This window comes from Opisthorchis viverrini (genome assembly GCF_000715545.1).
Source record: "Opisthorchis viverrini unplaced genomic scaffold opera_v5_90, whole genome shotgun sequence".
Classification (NCBI taxonomy): domain Eukaryota; kingdom Metazoa; phylum Platyhelminthes; class Trematoda; order Opisthorchiida; family Opisthorchiidae; genus Opisthorchis; species Opisthorchis viverrini.
Genome location: NW_008751743.1, coordinates 1,109,539 through 1,133,034, shown reverse-complemented (window position 1 = coordinate 1,133,034; position 23,496 = coordinate 1,109,539). Strand labels below are relative to the sequence as shown.

At 41.0% G+C, this 23,496-nt stretch overlaps 1 protein-coding gene across 1 annotated transcript in view; it reads left to right on the top strand.

The window, feature by feature from the left end:
• Positions 1–4,151: 4,151 nt before the first annotated feature.
• The window catches only part of T265_04942 (hypothetical protein), a gene marked incomplete at both ends in the record, with an annotated part of 46,161 nt that continues 26,816 nt past the window's right edge, over positions 4,152–23,496 (top strand). Inside the window, one exon of the mRNA XM_009169810.1 lies at positions 4,152–5,223. Coding sequence (XP_009168074.1) covers positions 4,264–5,223 — 960 coding nt within the window. The remainder of the gene's footprint in view (positions 5,224–23,496) is intronic.

Here is a 23,496-nt window from a genome sequence, read left to right as displayed (position 1 = left end):
TTTATATGCCAGCATTTTTCTACTAACGAAGCTATCACATCCAATATGCAAATCATTTGTCAAACAGAGTAATCTGAACCACGAAAAATGAACACCTCTTGTGAGCATCTCAACAAACAAGGTTTTCTTTCCGAAAAGATAGTACAACCAGGTTACTATTTTCTCGGTAAAGATGATAAAACGGGAAGCTCCTGATTACTGTGGCAATGTATTAACCTAAACGGTAGAACTTGATTTACGTACAGTCCTGTCTGCAGTAATAAACGAATCAGTGATCAGTATGCTTGAGAACGTTTATTGATTGTTGACAAACTGGCTAGTGATCTGTTTGCCAAACAGTCCTTGAGATATTAACAATTGTTTGCTGGGTGGAAAATCCGGGTTTCTTGTATAGGTGCTTAGGACAGAACAACGTATAGTAATCAAATAAAATTTTCCTGCATGACCACAAGACCTCATTTTGTCTCAGCCAACCTGAAACCTGATACCAACAAATTTCAACCAGAAACCTCGAATGCACTATTCTTATCGACTATAGTGCACTGAGCGAAGAAAATCTCAAGTTGGTACTTGAGAATTATGAATTAAGTTAGACTATCCCTCAAGAGTTAGGGGGAAATTTCTTCGGAAATATTGTACAAACTGTTAGATAGGACTTGAGTTAAACAAAAATTCGGCCCCCCGTTTATGAACAGGTTTTGATTATTTACTGACCTAAAGAAAACTCGTCGGTTCTTGGTTAAATCAGAACAAAAAGTCACGGTGGTCCTGCGTAAACCTTCCTGCAAGCTTCTTTACAAACACGAGGGCTGTAAGTCCCGCGGAGTATCTCAGCAGGCGTCCCGACCTAGCTGTCTTATAGTGACACGAATTTCCAGGTCAGAACCTGCTGTGACACTCTCACCACTTCTGAAACTGATATGCCATTCACCTTACATCAAATGCCGTGGGAATAAATGTCTTTACATTGTTCTGTGAAGACAGAACACATCTGATTAGGTAGGCTTCCGATTATTCTTTGGACTTTCACCCGAACACTGTAACCCAGATGTGGGGGTGTGGTTCTAGAGGACGATGACTATCAGGAGGATTTAATGTCTTCCTAAGGAGGATGCGTAGGATCCAATGCAAACGCAAATACAATTTTACAAGTTGCGAAATTTTTACGATGAAACTTCCAAAGCTGTGAATATCTTTCGGCTTTTTTCGGATGCCGTTGAATACTATACTTGTTAATTAAGTCAGTGAAATTTAATTATAGATCCCTTTTTTGGAGAAATCAGAATATTAAAGAGACGTGATTGTAAGCTTCTTTCATAAGCATGTGTTTATGCTCCGTAGGGCTATCCGTGTAAAGCCAGTGAATCTGCCATCTTTAATCACTGCTTCTATGTTTAACTACTTCAATCAGAAGATAAGAAAACGAAGATCTTCCTAAATCTTGCTCTAAGGGAGTCACGGGAATATTAGCTTTTAGATGTAGAGTGATTGCTCACTTTCTGCAGAAAATGTATCAGAACCACTGAGCAGTGAATGGAATGGCTAAAGAAAGGTCTCAAATGATTTTTTGAACCTTTTGTCACAGGTTAAATGTGATCAATTAATTTAAAGGTTGCGCGGCTGATACAGTCGCAGGGGATGACACAGAAAGTGAATGTGATCAACTTTGAAAGTCGTTGTCCAGAACCCCTTTTTTGTAAGCGGCAAAATAGGGTAAGTTTCAGCCGAACAATGCCTCCCGGATAATTATTTGCCAGTGTCTTTTCAAAGAATTATTCTTAAGGCGGCCTCTCATGAGTGCAACTAATCATGATCTGAGGAAATACCCCGTTTTCGCCAGGCAGCCTGCAAGCGACTGAAACAAAGTTTGAAGTGAGAACTAATAGGCCAATCCTGCTTAGCTTTAGTTGGAATCAACAAGCTTGGCTATTGTGCAGGTATCGAATTGAAGTATTCCCTAAACATCTACCCGTTAAATTGTGCTTAAAAAACAAAACATTCGGGGTGCATACAATTAAGCAATCAAAAGAACTATCACTTTTCAGAACTGGGAGCTTCACTGTCACCAGTGAAGTTGTTAGCTAGTTTTCTTGGCAGGGTTTCGAGGCTCTCCTGATCAACAACATCAATCAGCTTATAAGCTAGTTTTACAACTTAAAGCGGAAAAAACCTATTCTGAGTGAAACCAGTAAGAATAGCAATGCAAAGTAACGTTGAAATTTACGTTGAGTAGAAATATCGATGGATATCACCTTGGTTGCACTAACTGTTCTAATCAAAATTTTAAAGCACCCAGGGAATTCTTCCGGAGAAGTTTCCGGGATCTGACATAGTTGGTATTCCGTGGTCAACATCCCAATTTGTGGTTGAAAAGCTTGTATTTATTCACACTTAATTGAATACCTCATTTTTTCTACGTTTTTTGCCAGTACTTGCAACGATTTGTGTAGAGTTTGGGGATTTTGGACCAATATCTGAAACAGTGTAGTTTAAACTGGACAGTCGGTTTCTAAGTGCGCAGAACTGTTGGCCTGAACTAGTAGGTTAGTGAAGATATCACGATCTCTACTTTATTTAGCAAGTGTCACCGTATGAAGTTAGTGGCTACACATAAAGTGGTCCTCATTACAAACTACCGGCATAACAGCAACATTACTTTATTGTTTCCATATTCAGGCCACCTAGACCATACCTAGATAGATCTTGTGAACGAAATCTCTGGTCACCACATTTGCTCTAGTCTGTGCTTCTACAATCAGAGCACTTTAAGGGAAAAGCCCATAGTGAAAACATCACAGTCGATGAAACTCGCTCACGACTCGAGACTATTTCCAGGTGAAGGTCAGTTTGGGAAATTTTTTGAATTAATAACACTTGGCACCAGCACCGTGCTTCAATGAGATGCAGGCTCACCCATTTTTATGGTCGTGTCAAAAAGTTCAAAACTCTACTAGCGCAATACACTTATTTGCAAACAAATCTGGTTTTGCGAGGGACTCACCTGGAATCCAGCTAAAATCCTTCGTTTATGACGTTAAAACTGTATGTTATATTAGGCCCAGTTTTCAGTGTTTTGACTTGACAAACAAGGTAGCCTCCTAAGATTCTAATGGTTGAATATTGTTAGCGTACGGAGACTTAGTTTGACGTACCTTTACACTGTTTTCTGTGTGCCTCATTTGTGAAAACTTCCAGTTAAGCGAGAAACATCTTCATGTGGATCTCCGTCTTCCCAGCGCACCGAAGTTTCATTGCAATCTTGTGTTTGCTGTTATGCTTCACCCATGCACATGCTTGAATTTACGCGTACCTTTCATATACGAACTAATTCATAGTAAAAAGATGTAAGCTGATCAGTTCATGACTTCATCGCAAAAGTTGAACTGAGTGTGAGAGACAGCAGTGGCTCCCATCTTTACGGTACTATTCAACCAGAAGCAGCCAAACACCGGGACACAGAATTCTCAGACGTTAGTCCCAAAACAATGAATATTCAAAGTTGTTAGTAGTAAGTGATGGTGACCTAATCTGGGTGGTCCTAAAAGGCAACTGCGACAACAAACAGTAAATTTTTTCTACTGGAACGAGGAGGAATAAAACCAGTTTTGATTCCAACTAAATCACCAAGTCGCCGTTATGTAAACGGATGAGTTAGTTTTGTTCAAGATAAATTTTATGAAGGATTAATTTCCTCAATGGCCATTCCGTCTTCTACGTATTTACACCGTGCACCCTAAATGAGAAATTGACAATGCTGACGAGGAGTGAAATATTTGGTGTTCTATTATGTGCTCACTCTGTTTTTCTATTTTGGAAAACTCTCTCCTACCTCCTCTCTGTAGGATTTTTGCGTGACAAAAATATGATCTGATTGTCCAACTCTTGGGAACCTGAGGATCTGTGTCTTTCCCTTTTGCGCCCACTTGGGAAATGACAATGGAACGTGGATTTAATTCCTTAAGTTGTCATCATTAAGCCATGCCAGTCCGGAAATTCAGAAGGCCTGGCAAGAATTAGGTGTTCAGGTCGTGTGGCATCAACACACATTGGCCCACGCCCAACTAGCGACAGACAGACATGTATACTGCGGACAGGTCGAAATCACATATTCGGAATTACCGAGTCGCCGTCGAATACACTGTCAGCCCAGTCTCATTTTCTGGTTCATGAATGTGAACTCTTGCAAAGCCACATATCTAACTTCCCCTCTATGGTTGACAAGCCCAATCTCTGTGGAAATTGTATCACTCAGCTGACACGAAAATGAATGTTACTCAACATCTAATCGGATTAACTCTTTTTACATGTTGTGTAGTGCTCTTATTAGACGCACAATCTATGCTCTACCCAACACCACATTTTGCCCGGATAACTACGGGGAATAATCCGAAGAAAATTCCCCCGCCAGCAGGTACAGATGCAGATTATTCACGCAAAGTAAGCGTGAGGGTTAGTGACGTCCTGACGCGACAGAAAGCTGCTGAGGCTGCATCTTCATATCAGATCAGTCCTACAGATATTACCACCCGGTCGTTCACACGTCCAGGCAGCTCAAGTGGTGTTGCGTCCATCACACAGAAGGAGTCTGCATTACCCATGGCTCAGATTGTTGTTCGACCTCAGAATTCGCCTCCTGCTGGCGCGCTGGTCGTTCCGATGGCAAATACCCACAGTGTAATCAAGGATGATCGCTCATGGCCACCAGAGAATTCGCAAGAATTTGCTCGGGTAGATGTTCGCGTTATGGGTGAGCGAATCGACAGTGTGGCTTTACTTCATTTGCGACCCAGCTCAAACGCAGAATCTATTCGAAAATTACGTAAAATCCTCGGCTCTGACTTACAGTCTCAGTGGATGTCCGTTGATCCTCCTCCTAAGGACTCGGAGAGGACCAGTCGTTCTGTCGTCACAATGTCCATGCCACCACAAGACGACCGGCTACTGAAAGCAGCGGGCGAATTAAACTTTACGGTATTGCGTCCATCGCCCGGTACCGATATGGTCGTCCCAGTTGAAATGACGCACGATCAGATTGAACTTGTCAAAGCCTGGCTCGTGCAGCGTGCCAGCTGTCGCCTCGATTACGTTTGGGAGGACCTGGGTCCGTTGTTTTGGCCGAGGTGGATCAGAAGGGGAATATGCATAAATACTATGGCTTGCTCATGGCCCCCAGGAATGCTCTGCCGTCCAAGTGGTTCCAGACAGCTGAAATTATTGCGCTGGGTAGGTTACACATTTCTGTGCTGCAGATAGGAATTTCTAGATAAGTTCTGAAAGGCAAATCGATGGAGCTATGTTATTTCCTTACTGTATTTATGCACCCACGAGTCAGAATTTTATCGGCTGAAACACATGTCACATGAAGTTTAGAGATGAGCGCAAAATTAAGGTAAAGACTGCACTTAAGATAAAAAAGGTTAGATTTACGATTGACGAGTAAGGGCGCCAAACATGGGACAGAATTGTCCATATATGGGATAATTCACCGAAAGCTACTTCCACGTCAGTGAGCTGTTTAAAAGTCTAATTCAAACAATAACTGCCACTATATAACAGTTGAGTCGAATGGTCATTACGGGATGCGAGATACCGGCTGGCTAGTGCAGCCAAACTAATGCACGGAAGGGGACGGTGCATCTAGAAATCAGGCGTGAGGAACAGGGTAGCCATACCAATTTTGTTTCGAATCCGGAATCGGGACAGCGCAGCCCCAAAGACAGTCTGAAAGATCCAAGCAATATTATAGTAGAAAATAATAAGAAAGTGGCGGCCTTGTGTCTAGGCGACTAAAACATTTTTGAAATTAAAGAATCACATTTCCGTCACAACAGCCTGTTTGCAAAACTGTGGAGAAGTTATGCACGATTAGGGTCACCGTTTTAGGCATTTAGCAAGATTAAATTGGGTAAATTGGAGGGAGTTAGAACATTACAAGCGTTTTACCGCTCATCATCAAAGGATCCCATTGAGGACCTAGGGAGCTGACGGGTACGGATGAAGTCGGGAGGCACACTCATGTCGTTCCTTAGTCCCAAACCAAGTCTCAAACCATCGGTTGTCCTTCCTTAGAACTAACGCACTAGAAACTGTCAAGGTAGTATACCTGGAACGTCATGCTCCGTAAAATCCAAGAGATGCAAACTTCCTGGAAAAGTGACAAAGTGTCGAAACACTTTTAGCCTTAGTGCGTTTGCTGGAGGCTGGACAGGCAGCCGTTACTCCGTTTGCGGAACTCGGTGGTTAGCTTGTAAACACTCCGAAAGTATTATCATATTAAAACTTGATCCTACAACCCAAATGATAACCCAGCACTCATTTAAACTAGCATCAAATAACGAATGGACTCATTTGTGTACCAGTTTAATTTCAACGAAACATTCACCTTAAACCCATCTGAATCTCTCGCTCATCAACCTTATGAGTGGTGCATTATGTCTATACGATAGCATCGACTAAGTTTTTAAGAACGACCTATATGCAAAATTTCACCAAACACCAAAACTTCGTTTTGACGAAGAGCAACAAATCTGCTGGTCAATCTCGCCGGCCATCTTTGCGAGTGTCTGTGTTTTGAAACCACATAGCAAAATTTAGAACAGGAGTTAAGGTAATCAGACGTTTACTGGAAGAAAAAAAGGGTTAAGAATAGCGAGAGGCTCATAGCCTATAGTAAACAAAGAAGCGACCGGGTGGCTTACGTAGGTTGTCTGCGGTATTACACAAAGAAAATTCCAGAGAGAAAAGTAGGCTGGAAAATAAATGTATGCCTCAGTGCGGATATCTAGTTAGAAGACCACTGAAAGCAAAAGCAAGGGTTCGAATTTTTTTGCGGAACGTGATGTGCAAACAATTACTATTAAGTTGATAGTTGTTGCCTCGACCTCATGCTAAGCCAGCAAAGAAGGGAACATCTTGGTTTCTTCCGAAGGTATCAAATCTTTCCACTCCATTGTCGATTACCAAGCAAAGTCAGTTTTATTTGAGCATGATTATTGTGTCATTTTACTGTTCAAACTTCGAACAAGTCGAAAGATCATTTAGGTTCTAAGTTGATGAACAGAGGTTTTCGGAAACTACTGGAGGAATCGGAGGATGTTATTCAATCGTATCTGCGCGACGCGTCGGCCGCTTCTGTTTGCTTCGCCTTAAATGAGAATACGTCTCTTGCATACTCTTCTAAAAGGATGGCGAAACCCCAATAAGCGTTCTTCTCTTGGTATTGCGCAGAGGTTTAGTGAAAATGCAGTCGCAGGTGATACTATAGTCCTCGTTCAAACTGACTATTTGCAGTTGGTTGATGAAGGTTCTCGCTCTTTGGAAGTTATGAATCATGTCAAAGGGGAAGTAGGACAGAAAATCTGCCTGCGCGTCCGATGTTGCTGGATAACTTGTAATTCCCCACCCGTCTAGTGAAATCGGCGTCTCACCGAATGTAGTATCATATGCAGCGGGATCGGATAGGAGATGGTAGCTTCAAATGTCTGCGTTCCGCTTTTGGTGTGGATTAAAAATCAGCAAGCTGCGGTTTAACTCTATTTGCTCATCTAATATTGCTACTGACAAAACAAAAGTATGCTAATACCATACCTGATACGAAGAAATGGACATTTCGCGGAAATTGGTCACCACTTGTGTTGAACTGTATGATGCTTTATTCCAAGGGTCTAGTGAATATGTCATCAGTTAACCGTCATCATAGAATCCCAAAGGGGCCAAACATTCTGAATGATGTAGCCTCCATGAGAGCGTTTTCTAGCGAGAAAAGCGATAAACAACTTGAAAAAATCGCTTTCCGCCTAATCTTTGGGACATGTCATGGTGCGGGGCAGTTGATAATGGAGAATGCTCTCAACAGTGAATGAATGAACTCAGAATTGGCTGGCACTGCATTTTGTCTGCTTGTCAAATAGTGGTTGTAAGATATCAACCTTTGGCTGTCGTACACAAAAAAATAAACAAAAACTTGCCATGGCCAGCTAATAATTTTGTGAGGAAAACTCTTGTAACCAAACACTTGGCATTCAGACAATACTGTCTGAACGAACTTCGCGTTGCCTGACATTACTTACAGAACTCTTATAAATGACGAGGTAATGCCAATCCACGTGACATTATATTTTGGAGTAAATGCTTGGGTTTCTTGCGTGAATACAAAGATGGTATTTTCGTAGATAGAACTTGTTGTTTCTCATAGAGTACAAGATGGCTCAGTAGAGAGAGCGCGAATTTCCTTACCGGTTCGAATCGGACCTCTGCCTCTCGAATTCCTCTTTCTAGGTCGGGGCAATCTGACAGTATCTTACCTCTCGTGCTTCCCTCGGGTGGCATGACAGCTAGGCACCGAAAAGGTGCTCCCATACTCTGGATGTGTCGAAGTCAGTATTTTTAGCGGACATTCTGTTGCCACTTTTTGTTATAGATCAGGGCTGTGGTTAAACTGCTTATGAGAACTCCAGCGTGTGTATATGACGCAGGGTTGATTCAGACTAGCCGAGTACATCTCAATGAAACCATTTAAGTTCGCCATAATTTTTCCTTAAACATGGACAAAACTGACAAATTGGAGTTTATTCCAAAACCTGAGTTCTTTCCAGAACATGGATACGTTCAACACATCTATCAATTTTTTTAACTCTTCTCTAGGTACATGCCTCTTCGTTACAAAATTTGCAGAAAAGTTACTAATAAATCATTATCACTATATCATCCAAATTAAATGGGTCCGACCGCAAATAACAAGAACATTTGAGCAGATTACGTGGATTATATCAGAAAGGAGGCAAATTATTATAAGCGTTTTAATCGCTTTTTCAATAATTTAGTTCGAACCGATTTCTTGGGAGTGCTGTAATTTACACAGAAACCGCAATGATTTATCAGCTGTAAAATTCCGTACCCTCAGTTCTATTTTCAAACAAAGCAAAAACAATTGTACGTGACATCACTTCAAGACAAAAATATTTCCCCAAACAAACACTTTGTGGATCCAATTAGCGTAATAAACCTTTGAGGATTCCGGCTCTGTAGCACTGCAGTCAACATCAACTGATTTATTGTGATATTCTGGTATGGGGTGTTATCCGGATCCATGCAGTACATAATGCCATAAACCAACTCTTTCATATACTCCTTTGCAGACGTGTTTTTTCTCACTTTCATTACATTCCGAATAGAGAGAAAACCACATAATGGGCGCCACTAGAGTAGAAGTGATTCAGGACGCGTGGAAATTTCACACTACTCTCATCTCTATGCGGTAAATCACTGGTTAGATAAAGAAAATACCAATGATGACGCCGTCTTAAGTCGGTTTGTTCGGCGGTTCTCCATGCTCGGGTCATTTGCCCGGGGTAATTACATGGTGCTGATGTTCGCTGGATTTTCAAATATGCTTTCTAGTGGAGTGGGCTTGCACCGCTGACAGACCCCTTGGAGAAGCACAGCGACATTCATCACATCGGGCGAATAGCGCCAAGACTATAAAACTATGATAATGTATGTGTGTTGAGTAAGACAAGCTAGTATACACTACATAAATGGCCGTACCAGCCGACTTGTAGTTTGCATACTAAATTCAGCCATCAGCTGGATGGATAATACAAACACCAGAGGACTAAGCGACAAATCTCTAGTACTCCGATTAAAACTCGATGAACTATTTGCCTGTTCTCTTTCTATTTACCCGGCACAGAACATTTTCGAAGTATATTGGCTGAGTAGACATTTAATAAGGATGAGTTTGGGTAATCTAAACGAACACTGACGCTCGTGTTGTTGGAGATGCTTACATTGAGGCTTTCAAATAAATCATGGTTGTACGGCAGTGAAGCATCGGTGTTGAACACTGATATCATGCTGTCGATGATGATGATGATGATGATGATGATGATGATGATGATGATGATGATGATGATGATGATGATGATGATGATGATGAACATCACGCTGCATATTACGTGCATGAGTTTTGATTTAGAAAATCCGCGTTGTTATCAGTGGCGTGTAACGATGACCTTTGCTTTGTTCACCGAGCTGGGTAATTTAGTTATAGACATTTCATCAACCAGTAGAGATGATGTCACAAGTGCCTTGAAAATAAGACCACGTGGTTGTTGAGCATGCGTTGGTTGATGTAGCTTCCACTCAACCAGATCGACCGTGGCAGATCATTGGTAGGATCGGTCAGGGTCCTTTTGAATTGTTGGTCGCCATGTCTTATGATTGGTGGGCGTCGACGCCACCTTTGGACCTGACCTCCCTGGGTCCATGGCGTAACCATTGTTCGTTCGCCTTTACAGGAGGTCCATAGCTCGCTTATTTGGTCTGATGGTTAGGGCTGACTCAGTTCTACCATTGGGCCTGTAGTCCCTCGTATTTAGTGGTCCGTTGAGAGGGTCGATTTTGTTATACCGGTTAACAAGTACTTCGCAGTGCACCATGGTCCCAGAAAATTACTCTCGTGACTTTTGCTTCCGCTTACTTCGAGCTTCACGTCTTCTAGATTAGCCTAGTGTCCTTTATGGGCTTCGTAGACGGAAGCGAGGAACAGCAGATCGAGTCATGCGATAGCCGCGTTATTTTTATTTATCCATAGAGAACGTGTCCTCCTCCAATACCGTAGTCCGTGCAATTAATTTGGTAAACAAAACAGTTTCTTAAACCCTCCTTAGTTTTGCCCTTCAGTCATGAGGATGGTCTCCTCAGTGGAGCAACTGGTTTGCGGGCTACTGAGAATCTTTTCGATACTAGCAGCTTTGATGTGAATTAAGATATGGAATTGATGTACACGAGAATATTCTGTCCGGTTGCAATCGTGTAATAATCACCCAGAATTTCAGGCTGCCTTCTCGCGTGACAATAAAGGGAACATTATATTTCCAGGGTAATCTTCATATTCTTCCTTTCCTAGTATTTTCCTTATCCCACAAGTTCACTTCACACAAGTCTGAAAGAGGTTATCTGTCAATATCATGACTCTGGATCGAAAGGAACCACCATTTGCTACCACAAGCCAAGCACACCGGAGGTCACGCAGTTTGTGGAAGATGGACCGCAGTGACTATACCCGAATTTTTATAACCGTTTTCATGCACGCAGCTTGTACCGGCCTGAAAAGGCAAGAATAACACATACAATGCATTTTGACTACTCCCGGAACAGGTTTGGACAACCTGGGAGTATCCCAGCCCTCATAGTTTCTAAAAGTGGTATGGCCGCTAGACACCTGAGGGAGTTACATCTGAATGGTGATTGTTTTGCTTGTTTTGTCGCATTTTTGTTCCACTGTCACCATGCGCACTGACGATGCTATTTGAGATGTTTGAGATTACCATTGTTCTCTGGTAGACGTTTAGTCAACCGAAACCTTTAAATAGTTAAGTGAAGAAAAATTACTCGTTGTCAGTCAGTGATGATGGAAACTGAAGGTCATTGACTCAGTCTATGTTCATCCTATTGCTCTGCAATAGCTTTGTCTGGACGGCTGAGTCATATAGACGTACATCACGGCGTACAGGCTGGATTAACTCTGTGGTCTATGCAAAGCATCTGTCACTTCTTTTGCAATCCCGGTTTCACCAATCTCTCGAATGTATTTGGGCTGACAGGGCAAAAATAGACCACATGTTTTCCAGAAATAAAAAGAACTTGGAGAGAATCGGAGAGAATTACAACATATTCTATTCGCAGTGAACAATTCCGTTAGCAAAAGAAAGGCGAATGTCAAGAAAACGACAAATGTCTTCGAAGGATTCGGTCTAGTACATTAGCTGAAACTTTTCATCAAACACAGATTTTAATATAAGACTAGTAAGCTTATCAGCATGCAAATTTGGTTTTGATGTGACTCAACTGTGACCCATCTGATGATGTTTTTAATCAACTGCAAGCGTTGCACCAGGCTGCCTTATATTTCAGTTGATAGGATATTATAGGTAATACAATACATTGTGTAGACGAGGTTACTGAAAACTCTTTGACGGCCAAAGGCCGGTTTCCCCTTTTTTGGAGCTAACCAGTTAGGAGTTGTCATAGAGGAGAAATTCAGCTGAGTTTCTGGCGAGTCTTTCGTCAAAATCAAGGAGATGTGTACATAAGTGCATAAGTCTAATTCCGCGCAATCCGGGTTCGGGTAAACCATAAGGTTGGTGGAAACCCAGAAACTGCAATACCTGATGGGAGTTGTCATAGAGGAGAAATTCAGCTGAGTTTCTGGCGAGTCTTTCGTCAAAATCAACGAGATGTGTACATAAGTGCATAAGTCTAATTCCGCGCAATCCGGGTTCGGATAAAGCATAAGGTTGGTGGAAACCCAGAAACTGCACATACCTGATGGGCCGCAAGCAGAGCGAAACTGGTCATGGGCTGTTGAGGTCTTTTCAGCAATCTTGAGTAAAGCATTTTTTATAGGATATTGATGTAGGAAATCCCCTGATATGCCAAAACAATCACTAAAAAAGGTCAAAGTATAGTATACAATGAGTGTGCGATTACAGCAAGATAACGATTGGAGGGTTATAGCAAGCACAGCTCTGTAGCAAAGGTTTGCTCAGTTCCCTTGAAATACCGCACTAATACCTTGTGATTCCAACGAGTGTTAATGCGAAAGGTGCAGTCGTTTTAACCAAGGATGCAGCGAGAAGGTGCACTTAACACTTTATAGTCAGGTTTACATTATATGCCAGGTAAAATTTTGTCACTTCCAAATTTTACAGGCCAGAACTTCGACATATTTTGCTGCTTTACTCAAAGCCTGTGATTGCTTGTGTGAATGGTTTAAAATGTTTTTTTAAAAAATTGGCTTTCATTCCAGAAGCCTTATTTACTCTATGCGGAAAGTATATATAGAATTTAGCCGTTATATTCGTGTTTTTATCTAACAGCTGTACCTAAACTCCATCAAACGTAGCGTAGGTTAAACATGGAAAAGTCAGGGTGTGTTTGAACAATCATCCAAGACTAGGTGATCATTATTCTGCTTACCTTAGCAGAAAGTTAGTTCCACTTGACAACTGGCATTGGCAGCATCCTACAACAGAGTGTGCACGATTTGTGAGGGGTCATTTTTTCTGTCAGCAACTCACATCAAAGTTGACGTGGCTGACGGTTGACGAAAGAAGGTCCGGCAACTTTACCCCATTTACCACACGATTATGTCGTCCAAAGTTGAGTTGCAACGACCCTTCAAATCCTTGAAATGCACATACTTTAAAATCTAATTGGTTTAATACTGAGAGACTCAAATTAATCCCAGAGGAGTCTCCTATTTTTGCTATTCTTCAACCGACTGCACATCACGAAGTCCGTCTGATGATTCAAATGTCACGGTATTTGGGATGTCGTAGTACACTGTAATGGCGGAATATACTACTCATAATTTGTTAAAATATCGTAGACTGCCGACGGATTATTTGCGCTCTTTTGCAAACGACTTTGGCCTTAACGGGAGACTCATGTATAACTCAGATGAATCCCTCGCTTATGAGTCCTCAACTAAATATGCCGTGCCCAACTGATAAGCCTCTAAAAGGGCGAAGGACTGCCGAATATTTTTCAGCAAGAACACGAGTATCGCGGATAGTTTAGATCTTTCAAGCTGCTCCATGTCTGTTGTCGGGTCGACCATGCAGATGAAAAACTTTTGAACGTTTTTTTTGAATGATCCACTAGGCTGTTGTAATCCGATTTCTCTACGTTAGGATACGTATATTCCTTTCCAGTTACTACTCTAGACCTAAAATTTAGGTGAAAAAGTTGTATGTCTACTTCCAACAGCAAGGTTCAACGTTCTCCTCCGTTGTCGCTCAAACTTTACGATTACGCTGGTAGCTCTTGTTGTTCATTTCAGATGATTCACAATTCACATTTTCTTACGGATTCACTCGATCAAACCCTACGTGAACTCCTAGTGAATTGACATCCGGCGTAATTATTTATTTTGCTGTATGTTATTGCTGTGAAAAATAACTTAGATAATTTCTAAACCGTGCCATTTCAAACAAACAAGGTGAAGTCACTCCGGAAAGGAAGAATCAAACCGTGTTTTTCGAACAGGCTCTTGAAATTTCTGACCGCTATGGCATTTCTATGAAGAACATGAATTAGAATTATTAGTTTAGATGAATTTTCTATCGTGCTGCATAGAACGAATTTCAAAAGTTGGATGGGCTGGCATTAAACTTGAGCTTGCGCAATATTACCGTATTCGGGTAAGTAGAGTTAGCTCTGTCAGACTGTGTGAACGTTTCAAATTCCTCATTGTTCTCGCAGATATAAAGTAATTACTAACCACAGCGATACAGAATGGATGTGACTGAAAATCTGAGAGTAGTTTTCAGGGGAATCACCGGAATCTTACGTTTCCAAATATTCTACACTTTATATATATATTGTATGTCTTGGGTAGAAACTCAAATTGAACATCTTTGCTTAATATGCAAGTTTTGTTTTTTCTACCCACTGGACGAGTTGAAATAGGGTACTGTTGGTCGAATAAGACCAGTAGGCTATTACCACGCATTTTGCATCCAAACACTTTAGTTGTATCCTATATCCCAATGCAATTATGTAGTACATTTGACCTTTTAATGAAAGCTTCTGACAGCGTCTGATAGCTGCCAGATTATGACAGGAGGCAATGATGGCATTTGGTTGCACTCTTATTCCACAAGCTTGCCCGTTTGTTTAACATCACTACGCAAGAAGTTTTAAAATTATACACTTTAGGTGCGGGGGCTTATCCATCCTTATTAATTGACTATGATTAAACTGGACTCCTTTAGTGAGCATCAGGCAGTATTTATGTCGTTGACAAATTTCTTCCAACAATACAGAGAATGACAAAATTAAAAAAAAATAATCTTGTTAGTTTCTTGGAAAAATCATAAACAGGCTGCCAAGACGAAAGGCGTCAATCGAGTCAAACATAGGTCGTGCAAATGCTGATCTCACTGTATCCTCGCTGGACTGCCCTTTTGCAGAGAAGAGGACGGAATCCACTGTTTTCGTAAATTTTGGCAAGGTAGACGTAGTAAATGTTTGTAGGGTAAAATGATAAGCAAAAAAGCACGTTAAATGACCTCATACCAACCAGAAAGAACAACCACAAACGCGATCATATGGTGAAAATTTTTTGTTTGCTAGCCAAATGGAGGGTTAAGCTTAATTTCGCTGCATTTTTGTTCTCCCTCACCATGGGTTACACCCGTCCGTTGGAAATTTGAGACAAGTCATTTGGAGTGTGTGGCAACAAAACCATTACAAGAGCTTTTTTGAGAGGGCATTTGAAATAATGCACCGCAGAAATCAATAAAACGAGCTCGGCAATGAGCATACTCAAAATGGATTATATATCATTTGAAGAACGTGTTTTGTTACTCAGAGTATATTTGGATGCCATCAATGAATTCATTCCAACATGTCAGGTTTCGCAAAACACCAACCGGAACAACTTTGATGATGTACCACTGTGCAGGATTCTCACCACGTGCCAAATATACGAAAAGTGTCAATAAAGTTCACTGATCATTTATGGATACTCATAGAGAGCAAATGTATCGAACAGAAACCTGAAGTTAAAAATTGATTCCTGTGGAAACTCAGTTGCAGAATGATCTACTGCTGTGGTTTCCACAAGGCCGGTAGGAAAGAAATTTTAAATTCGCATCACGTAAAGACAGAGGTTTTGCAGTGATCTTATTACGGGTTTTCTTGATCGAAGGGTAAACTTTGGAACTCTGAGTGGTCCCACGAAACACTCTGAAAATAATTCCAAGAATACATTATTTTCGGCCAGAGTATCAATGCAATATCCGCAACGATGGAGAAGATTACTCAAATTGCGAAGGTATTCATCAGTCTCGGCGAGCACAGAGACTAAAATCAGGTAATTTTACAGATAGTTTTCAGTTTTTCGGATTGATGCCTGTCAGTTTGGTGCATTCTATCCTACTGAGTCAAATAAAATCTCCTTGTCAATAAAATAGACCCATAACTTGACGTTCGGCTTGACAACAAATCAAATCTTGAAAAACACTGTTGCACGTAAGGAGGTATATAGTATATATATCTGGTATTTTTGTGGCATTTGATTTCACCCCAGACACTGATGATCAAAATTCGTCCACTGAACGTGTTTTGTGTCGATCAGTTACCAGTTGTCATGCATCTGATTTTTAACTGCCCTCTTTGTGAAGAGTGCTATAAACCAAAAGCAAAAAATGGACGAGTAGTCTATTTTCTGTCCAAAGTTTAGGATAAAGCAGCAAACTTACCATCGCCTAGTTTTTCAGTGATTTCGGACTGGACAAATCTGGCTTCCGCTCAAAGCCACAATGACCGTAATGATTTTACATTTTACTAAGCAAACTAAATTTACGGTAGTCGGCCGTGCACATTGGTAATACTTCCCTGGAAGTCAGCGACAATCTGTCAGGAGGAATGTGCTGGCAAGCCCTGTGCTTGTTTCCAGGATTGAAGTATCTGTGGTTCAAGTGATAAAGTAATGTGCACGATTGCCTCATCAAAACTTCAAAATAGAGGTCACTGCTTGTGTGTATGCGAATCATAAACGAGTCATTTGTGATACAAATCCGGTGCGAAATGGTTGTTTGATCGCACTGCCCTGGAGAATTTATCTCCCACCCACCATCTGTAACCGCAGATAGTGTACTGCTATCAGGTAGCATTCTAACCTTTGGTATTCGATGGGTGCTCAGTAGTGGATTTTGAAAGAACTGCTCAAACAGTCATAGGGGTAATAAAAATACTTTCAAGAAGACTTATGCAACCATTTTATTCAAGAATATCGGGCCATATTTTGTCGGATTTTTGACAGGCATATGTGGTTTCTAGTAACTTCCGGTAAAGTTCTTACCATCTATTATTCGCAGTGGTCAACAGATGCAACATTGTCATTTGAAGCTGATAAACTCTCATCGTAAGGACTGTTTCATTTATTAAGACTGGAATTAAGTTCATTAGAAAAGCTTGGTATGTTTAGTGGGAGAAATAGTTAATCAGTGTGACCACTGTTTTGGCAGGCATCGAAGGATGTTCACTCCGTCCGCTTCCATTCTGATAGTTTGAGAATTACTCCGAGCCACTCAAAAGTAGTAGTCCTGACAAGTTGCTTTCTGGATGCCGCAGAGTTTGTGGCCTACAATGATAGGGTTCTGTGTGCTGTCCTTAGTATTACAGGTACCTCATAAAATACCGCTTCGAAATGAACTAAAGCTGGTCTATCCCGCAACGTCAACGTCTTGCTAGCAAACAGAGCAAAAATCAAAGATCAGCCACTAAACAAAATGCCCAATAGAGGAACTAATCAGACAGTTAAAGAATTGTTTTGTACATGTCTTGGTGCGTTTTGTATATAAATCTGAAAGAACATTACTCCAAAGAAAAATATTAGTCTGAAAATTTGATAGTGACAAAACCACCCATTCATTGTTGGCACTTCTCCTTTGACTTTTTAGATCTAAGAGTACGCTGCATTGGTAGCAAATTTTAATGCTTATTGTCGAGTAACTTTGTGTGAGAAACAATTTACTGAGTATTGTCTCACAGCTGCATTTGTCAGTCTTGTATGGTGACAGTAAAAGTAACTGGCATATTCTGAAGGATGCTTTCTTAAGGCTTTTGAGACGTTTTGGTAAAGTGCGACCAGTACTGACCAATAAGCACTTCAAATTCTCACACAATTATAATTTCCGATCAGCTGGTCTTTGTTTGATTTGGAGATCGCCGTTGTAGCGAGGGGTAACTTATCCGAATTTTTGCCTACGAACTATTCTGATAGAGTTCCAGGTGATGAGTTTCCGATTCTGACAACGACCTGACCTTGCTAGAATTTTTCTGTTTAGCAAAAACTGACTGTCTCCCTCTTTCCTTGAATCCATTATTTGGTTACACCTTTAGGCCTGAACCAGTGGAACACCAGAGTAGAGATAGGAAGTCACGAATTGCCCGATAAATAAGTAATGGTGGAGATTCCCACAAACTGGAACTAGTTGTTGTTATCGTAGACTATACCACTGTTCCAAATTTCCTCTCTTTGTGGTTTGCTGAAGTGGGCTAGAACGCACAAAGTGATCAGTTGTTTTTTTCAGACACGGATGGCGAGAGTTGAATTATTTTTCACAAGCTTTCCACGTTGTGCTGAGTCTAGATCATTCAAACCCATTTAAATTCTGGTGTAATAATATGAACCTTTCAAATGCGAAACAAAGCGCCCTGGAATAAGATGTCATAATCACTTGTAATTGCTCCGAAAAAATAGCATATCATAGTACACAGAAAAGCTGCTTATTTTATCAGAATTTACCTCAATTATTAGCCGTTGAATCAACGCAGTTAGCATCGGTAAAAGGAATGTTAGGGATTAGCTGTGGAGTTTTTCTCATCTCTAAAAAATTCAATTATGTGGCGAGGTTAACCGCTGTTCAAATGACGGCCAAGTTTGCAACCCAAACTGGCATTGCCTTCAACGAATTTTCTCTAAGCGAGGGAGGCATTTATCCTCCTAGCTAGTGCGAATTACAAAAAAGCATCATTGTTTACGAGGAATGATAGGGAGGTGATGTAAGTTTTGCTGATAATATCACAATCACGAAGCTTCTCTACCAAACTGGACATCACTGGGTGGGCGACAGGTTCAAATCCACGAGTTACTGTTTGATTTCCTGATGTTCGGTACTAAAAGGATGGATACTTAGTGTTATAGAGATACACTTCTTACGGGCTGCGCCTTTCCCAACTTTGTATGCAGTCGCATAGTCTTTTGCAGAATCTTATCTGTTTATCTATGGTTTCCCAAATGTTGCGCGCTCTTCTGAAAAAAGACAAACTATCGAAAACAGAGATCCTTTTATAAATTTCTACCCCTAATTCGAACCTACAAACTGCAACTCATCAGCACATTCTTGTGCAATGTCTTGTTTGTTTTGTTTTAGAAAAACTAGACTATAGATGGGAGCTCAAATTGTACAGTAATTCGTTAGTTTACTTTTGGATTCCCCATGTATGCATTGCTGCATACTGAATTGGCTAAAGATTATCAAATGCCGTGATGGCGGGTCATAAATTGTCTGTAGTGGGCGGCCAACATAAAGTCCAAAAACCTTCTGTGAAGATGGCATTTATTCTACCATTAAGATGCTGTTTTACTGCAGTTTACAATTTCTGCTTTTTTGTTTCCAAACTGAAGTGTTTGCTCCTTTGCTAACTGGAATTTCCGGACCACTATTTTTGTGTAATAACGCTGTTTTTTTATTAAGGTGAAACTGGTATTGGAGGAAATAAGTTCTACTAACACGGAGAAACCACTCTTTTCTGGCCAGTATACATTTACCTTCGCCACATCCAGCATAGCATCCCATCTGCCACGAAGAAAGCCTTTTGTAAGACTTGTATAGTAGGGTAGGGTTTAGCGTGTCATGAAACCCTGTTGAAATACCACTTGTATCTGTTGTTGTAAAAGCCGCCAGGTGTTTACTTGTGCACCCTGTTTGGCGCTCTTTCAGCTGTCTACCGCTTACTGTAAAACAACAAAGGAATCACGTTTGTCATGTCTTCAGGTAATTACCAACACCCCACCCCCAACAAAGGTACAAGTTTGCATTCTCACGGAAAATCACTGGGTATAGGTGCTGATTACGTTGGTGGGAGGGGATGGTCATTAGTGTGCTAGCCTTTAATTAAAAAAATGGCGAGCCACTGATGACGCAGACAACCTCATCGATCATGCGAGGCGAAAGATGTTCAAAGGCTATCATGCTTCCGCTAATCGCTGCGTCTTCATCTCGCACCGCTTTGGTTGACAAGCGCCAGAAAAGCCTAATCATCGCCATATCTGAGGTCGAGGGGTATGCGTGCAAGGTGCATCAAGATATATGGCGTGGAAGTAGGTAAGCAATTTAGGCCGCTAACTAGACTCCTACAAGAATTTGACAAACTAGACTGTTTATGCTAACAGAAAACACAAGTAACTGGCCATGACTTCGTCTGGTTCGGGTTGGATGGGCTGTTTATGGCACTCTTTATTCCGATTTTTAAGGCCGGGAAAACACACCATGGGGAATAAAGGAATGTTTTCCCGCCTCATAAAGTATATTTTGCGTGTAAATGTTAGACATCTATTTATTTAGACTGCCTGTGAAACTTCTCCCGGTACATAGAGAAAAAAGCATGCTCTGGTGGCTGTCTTAGCAAACTTGCAAACCGTAGACAACCAATATTACCGCCCCAAAGTATAGACCGATATTACACCTTGTACAACAACTGGATATTCAGCTTCTTTGTGCATCTACTAATCTATTTCCTTAGGCGAATGAATTACAGTGGACTAGTAAACAAAAAATAACTTACTACAGTCTGGTGACTTGAAAAATAGTCAGTTTTTCTTTATGTGTAAACTTTGGCAACTGAGTAAGTTCCCAGAACTTTTTCGAAGGTTATCAGTCATTCAAGGCAGAGGGGGCAGTGCTGTTTGACGAGCTAATGAAAAACTTGTCGGAGATCAACAAACGGCACTTAATAACCTATCCTTGAGACAATTACTGCTTGACGACGTCAAAATTAATGTCTGATTGAAAAAAGTACGGTGCACAAGACTGTATCAGAATATAGAAAATCCGTGGAGAAAATGAAGCAAACGCAAAAATATTTTGTTTGAAAGTTTTCTAATTAATTAACGCGGCAATCAAACTGCGACCTCATTCACCGGAGACCAAGGTAGGGACTGATATTAAAGGTTGCTTTCGAGGAATACGTTTGCTGCTCAACTTTGTACACTGCCGGACGAATCCAGCCCAGTTCAACAGTCACAGCACGAATCATATTGTTCACGAATGAGTGAGACGGGGAGTCTGGCAAACAAATTTCGACTCTGAGGGTTGGCTTACTCTCTAAAACGGTTGTGGAATAAAGCAGCGAAACATGCGTATCCACTTGAAGTGGCCGCAATTGGGACAAACCGTTTTCGTTCAGCCTTGTCTGTCACAAGAAGAGATTGAGAGTAGGAGCTGTAGATTTACGTCACCGATTATAGGAATCCTCAATTTTCTTGGAGATTTTGAGTCGATTTATCAATGCTGCATAGAGTTCCACTGCATATGGTTGATTGCTTTGTGATATGACCTGGAATGAAAATTTCGAATTAAACACACAACTAATAAGGTTTCCAAAATTTCCTTGATGGCCAATGACGGATATCGCCTTTCTTGGGGCTCAGCAGTTAGGCACAGTTCCCGAGTTCCCGTCAAAGTTACGTTTACACTCACTTGCAAATCANCAACGGCACAAACGGGAATGCTTTGGACAGTTTTATATTGTGCCGATCACAATTTTCAAATACTAGTTGAGGAAATAGCGCCATCGTTCTTGTTTAGTTTTAATTTGTCTTGTTACAATATCAGCATACTTGCTTATGTCATTAGGTTGGAATTCAACGGGACATTCTTGCGTCTCACACTTTCCATCAAGCTCTAAAGAATAAAGTTAGTGATCTGTCTGCAACTTGCAAGAAACAGACTGACCTTTGCAAAAGCCTTACTATTGTTCTTCATAACCGAAAGAACTTCAATCCATATAGGAAGCTTACTACTGAAGCGATATTTTGAACATCTACAAAGACATCCTTGTAACAGTTCAGTGCCACTTTTGGACAATATTCATAGTATATTTATGGTATCTTTTGGTGACTGGGAAAAACACCCAAGAATTCTACACCTGTGTTAAGTTCCAACCTGCTGTCGGACTTTACCGTATCTAGGGTTAGTTTAACTTTATGTACGTATAACAATAGATTATTTCAAAAATCCTTTATTCCGCATAAACACAGGAAATATCTCTCACAGGGGTCATTTAGATGCACCTGTTTCTCGTCGAGCAGTGTAATTTGATCAGCTCAGGACATTCCAAGTCCTGTAAAGATCTTATCTGATCTATTCAGGATGTCAAATATACTGAGCCAGTCTAAGCTGGAGCGCATCTTGTGCCATGGTAAAAAACCACTTAGTCTTAGGGGTACTGCGTTGACTTTGTCCCTTTTACCTCTTTTAATTCGGATGTCTGGCTAGAAAAAAAGTAATTTCGGACGGAACTTTTCCCCTATCTAATAGAAAAATAGATTTAAAGTAGTTTTTTGTTGTCAGGTAGGTAGTGCGAATCTGGGCTTCTCTATCATCATAAAGATCCGTGCATCTTGAAGACTTTCTAAACAAGATTCACTGGCTTGGGTCTAAGTAACCGGAAGTTGTATTTGATTTCTTTTCAAGTAACCCTCAATAGGAGAAGTCCAACTCCATCCTGGCGCAACTATTCTGGTTACTCAACAATGTCACTGGAGTTTCGCTCTTATGTGTGCTCTTTAGGGTGGTGTGTCCTGGACCAAGCTGGGTTTAACAGCCGGAAAACTAAAATCCGAGGTTAACGTGTTGTCTTCGGTGCACGCTAGATGCACCTGAATTATAAAGCTTGTATAGGCAAATTTGTTCAGCCAGTACGGCTGGGCTTTTCGGTGACCTAGCCGAGGACTCGGTGGCAGTCCTGGTTGTGTCGATCTGTTGATTCACATGTTGTGAATGTCTGGAACATCCTGGCATGAGGGGAATTCCACAAAATCGGTAAAACTATTTGTTACTTCTTTTGATGCGTTAGGCAAACCATTTTCACCTGTGATCATTCAGGTGCATCCAGCACACACTGACTGAGTTGTGGTAACAAGCTTGATTTCTGATGACGCGATCAAAGAAATGCACCGTTAAACGCCTCTCAACTCCTGTGCTTCTGTTTGGTCTGCACTTGGAAAATACTTGTATAAGGATTAAGGGGTTTATTCAAACGGAAGTGGTGCTAATACAGCTATCTACTGCATTATTAAATCACTAGGTGCACCCCAGCCCTAATAAACATGAAAATAGACCATCTGGTTGATCATAGAGCCTAAAAAATCAATAAGTCCAGGTCAGAAATCAAATTCATGGCTGTTCCATTTTAACTCTGAGGAAACAGGCCTGTGATGTGTGCTTGTCCGTTCTTCCTGTTAACAGTGTGATGTGCCAATTGCATGAAGCTTCAGTGGTTTACAGAGCCGTCAGGATGATTGATCGAATAAATGTGTAAACTCAAGCCTCACGGTTAGTGACAGGGTGCGGAAAAGATCATTCAAGGCTGATGCACGTTTACCTTTCTAAAACCCGGGAGACCTTGGTGTTCATTAGGGAGTGCTGTAGACCACTCCAAAGACGGATGCAACAAGTGCTTATCATATATATATATATATATATATATATATATATAATAGTTTAGCCTCAAAGAACGCACACGAAAATGAATACAGTTCCCTAATTAAAAGGCTATTTGTATAAAATACAAATCAACAGAAAAGTAAATTAATGACTGGAAACAATTCCGCCAGATATAGCTCCAACTAATTTGTCGCCTTTTTAAAAACAAAAGGTTTAGCATTTGTGTAAGAGTCCATTAGATTGGGCAGCC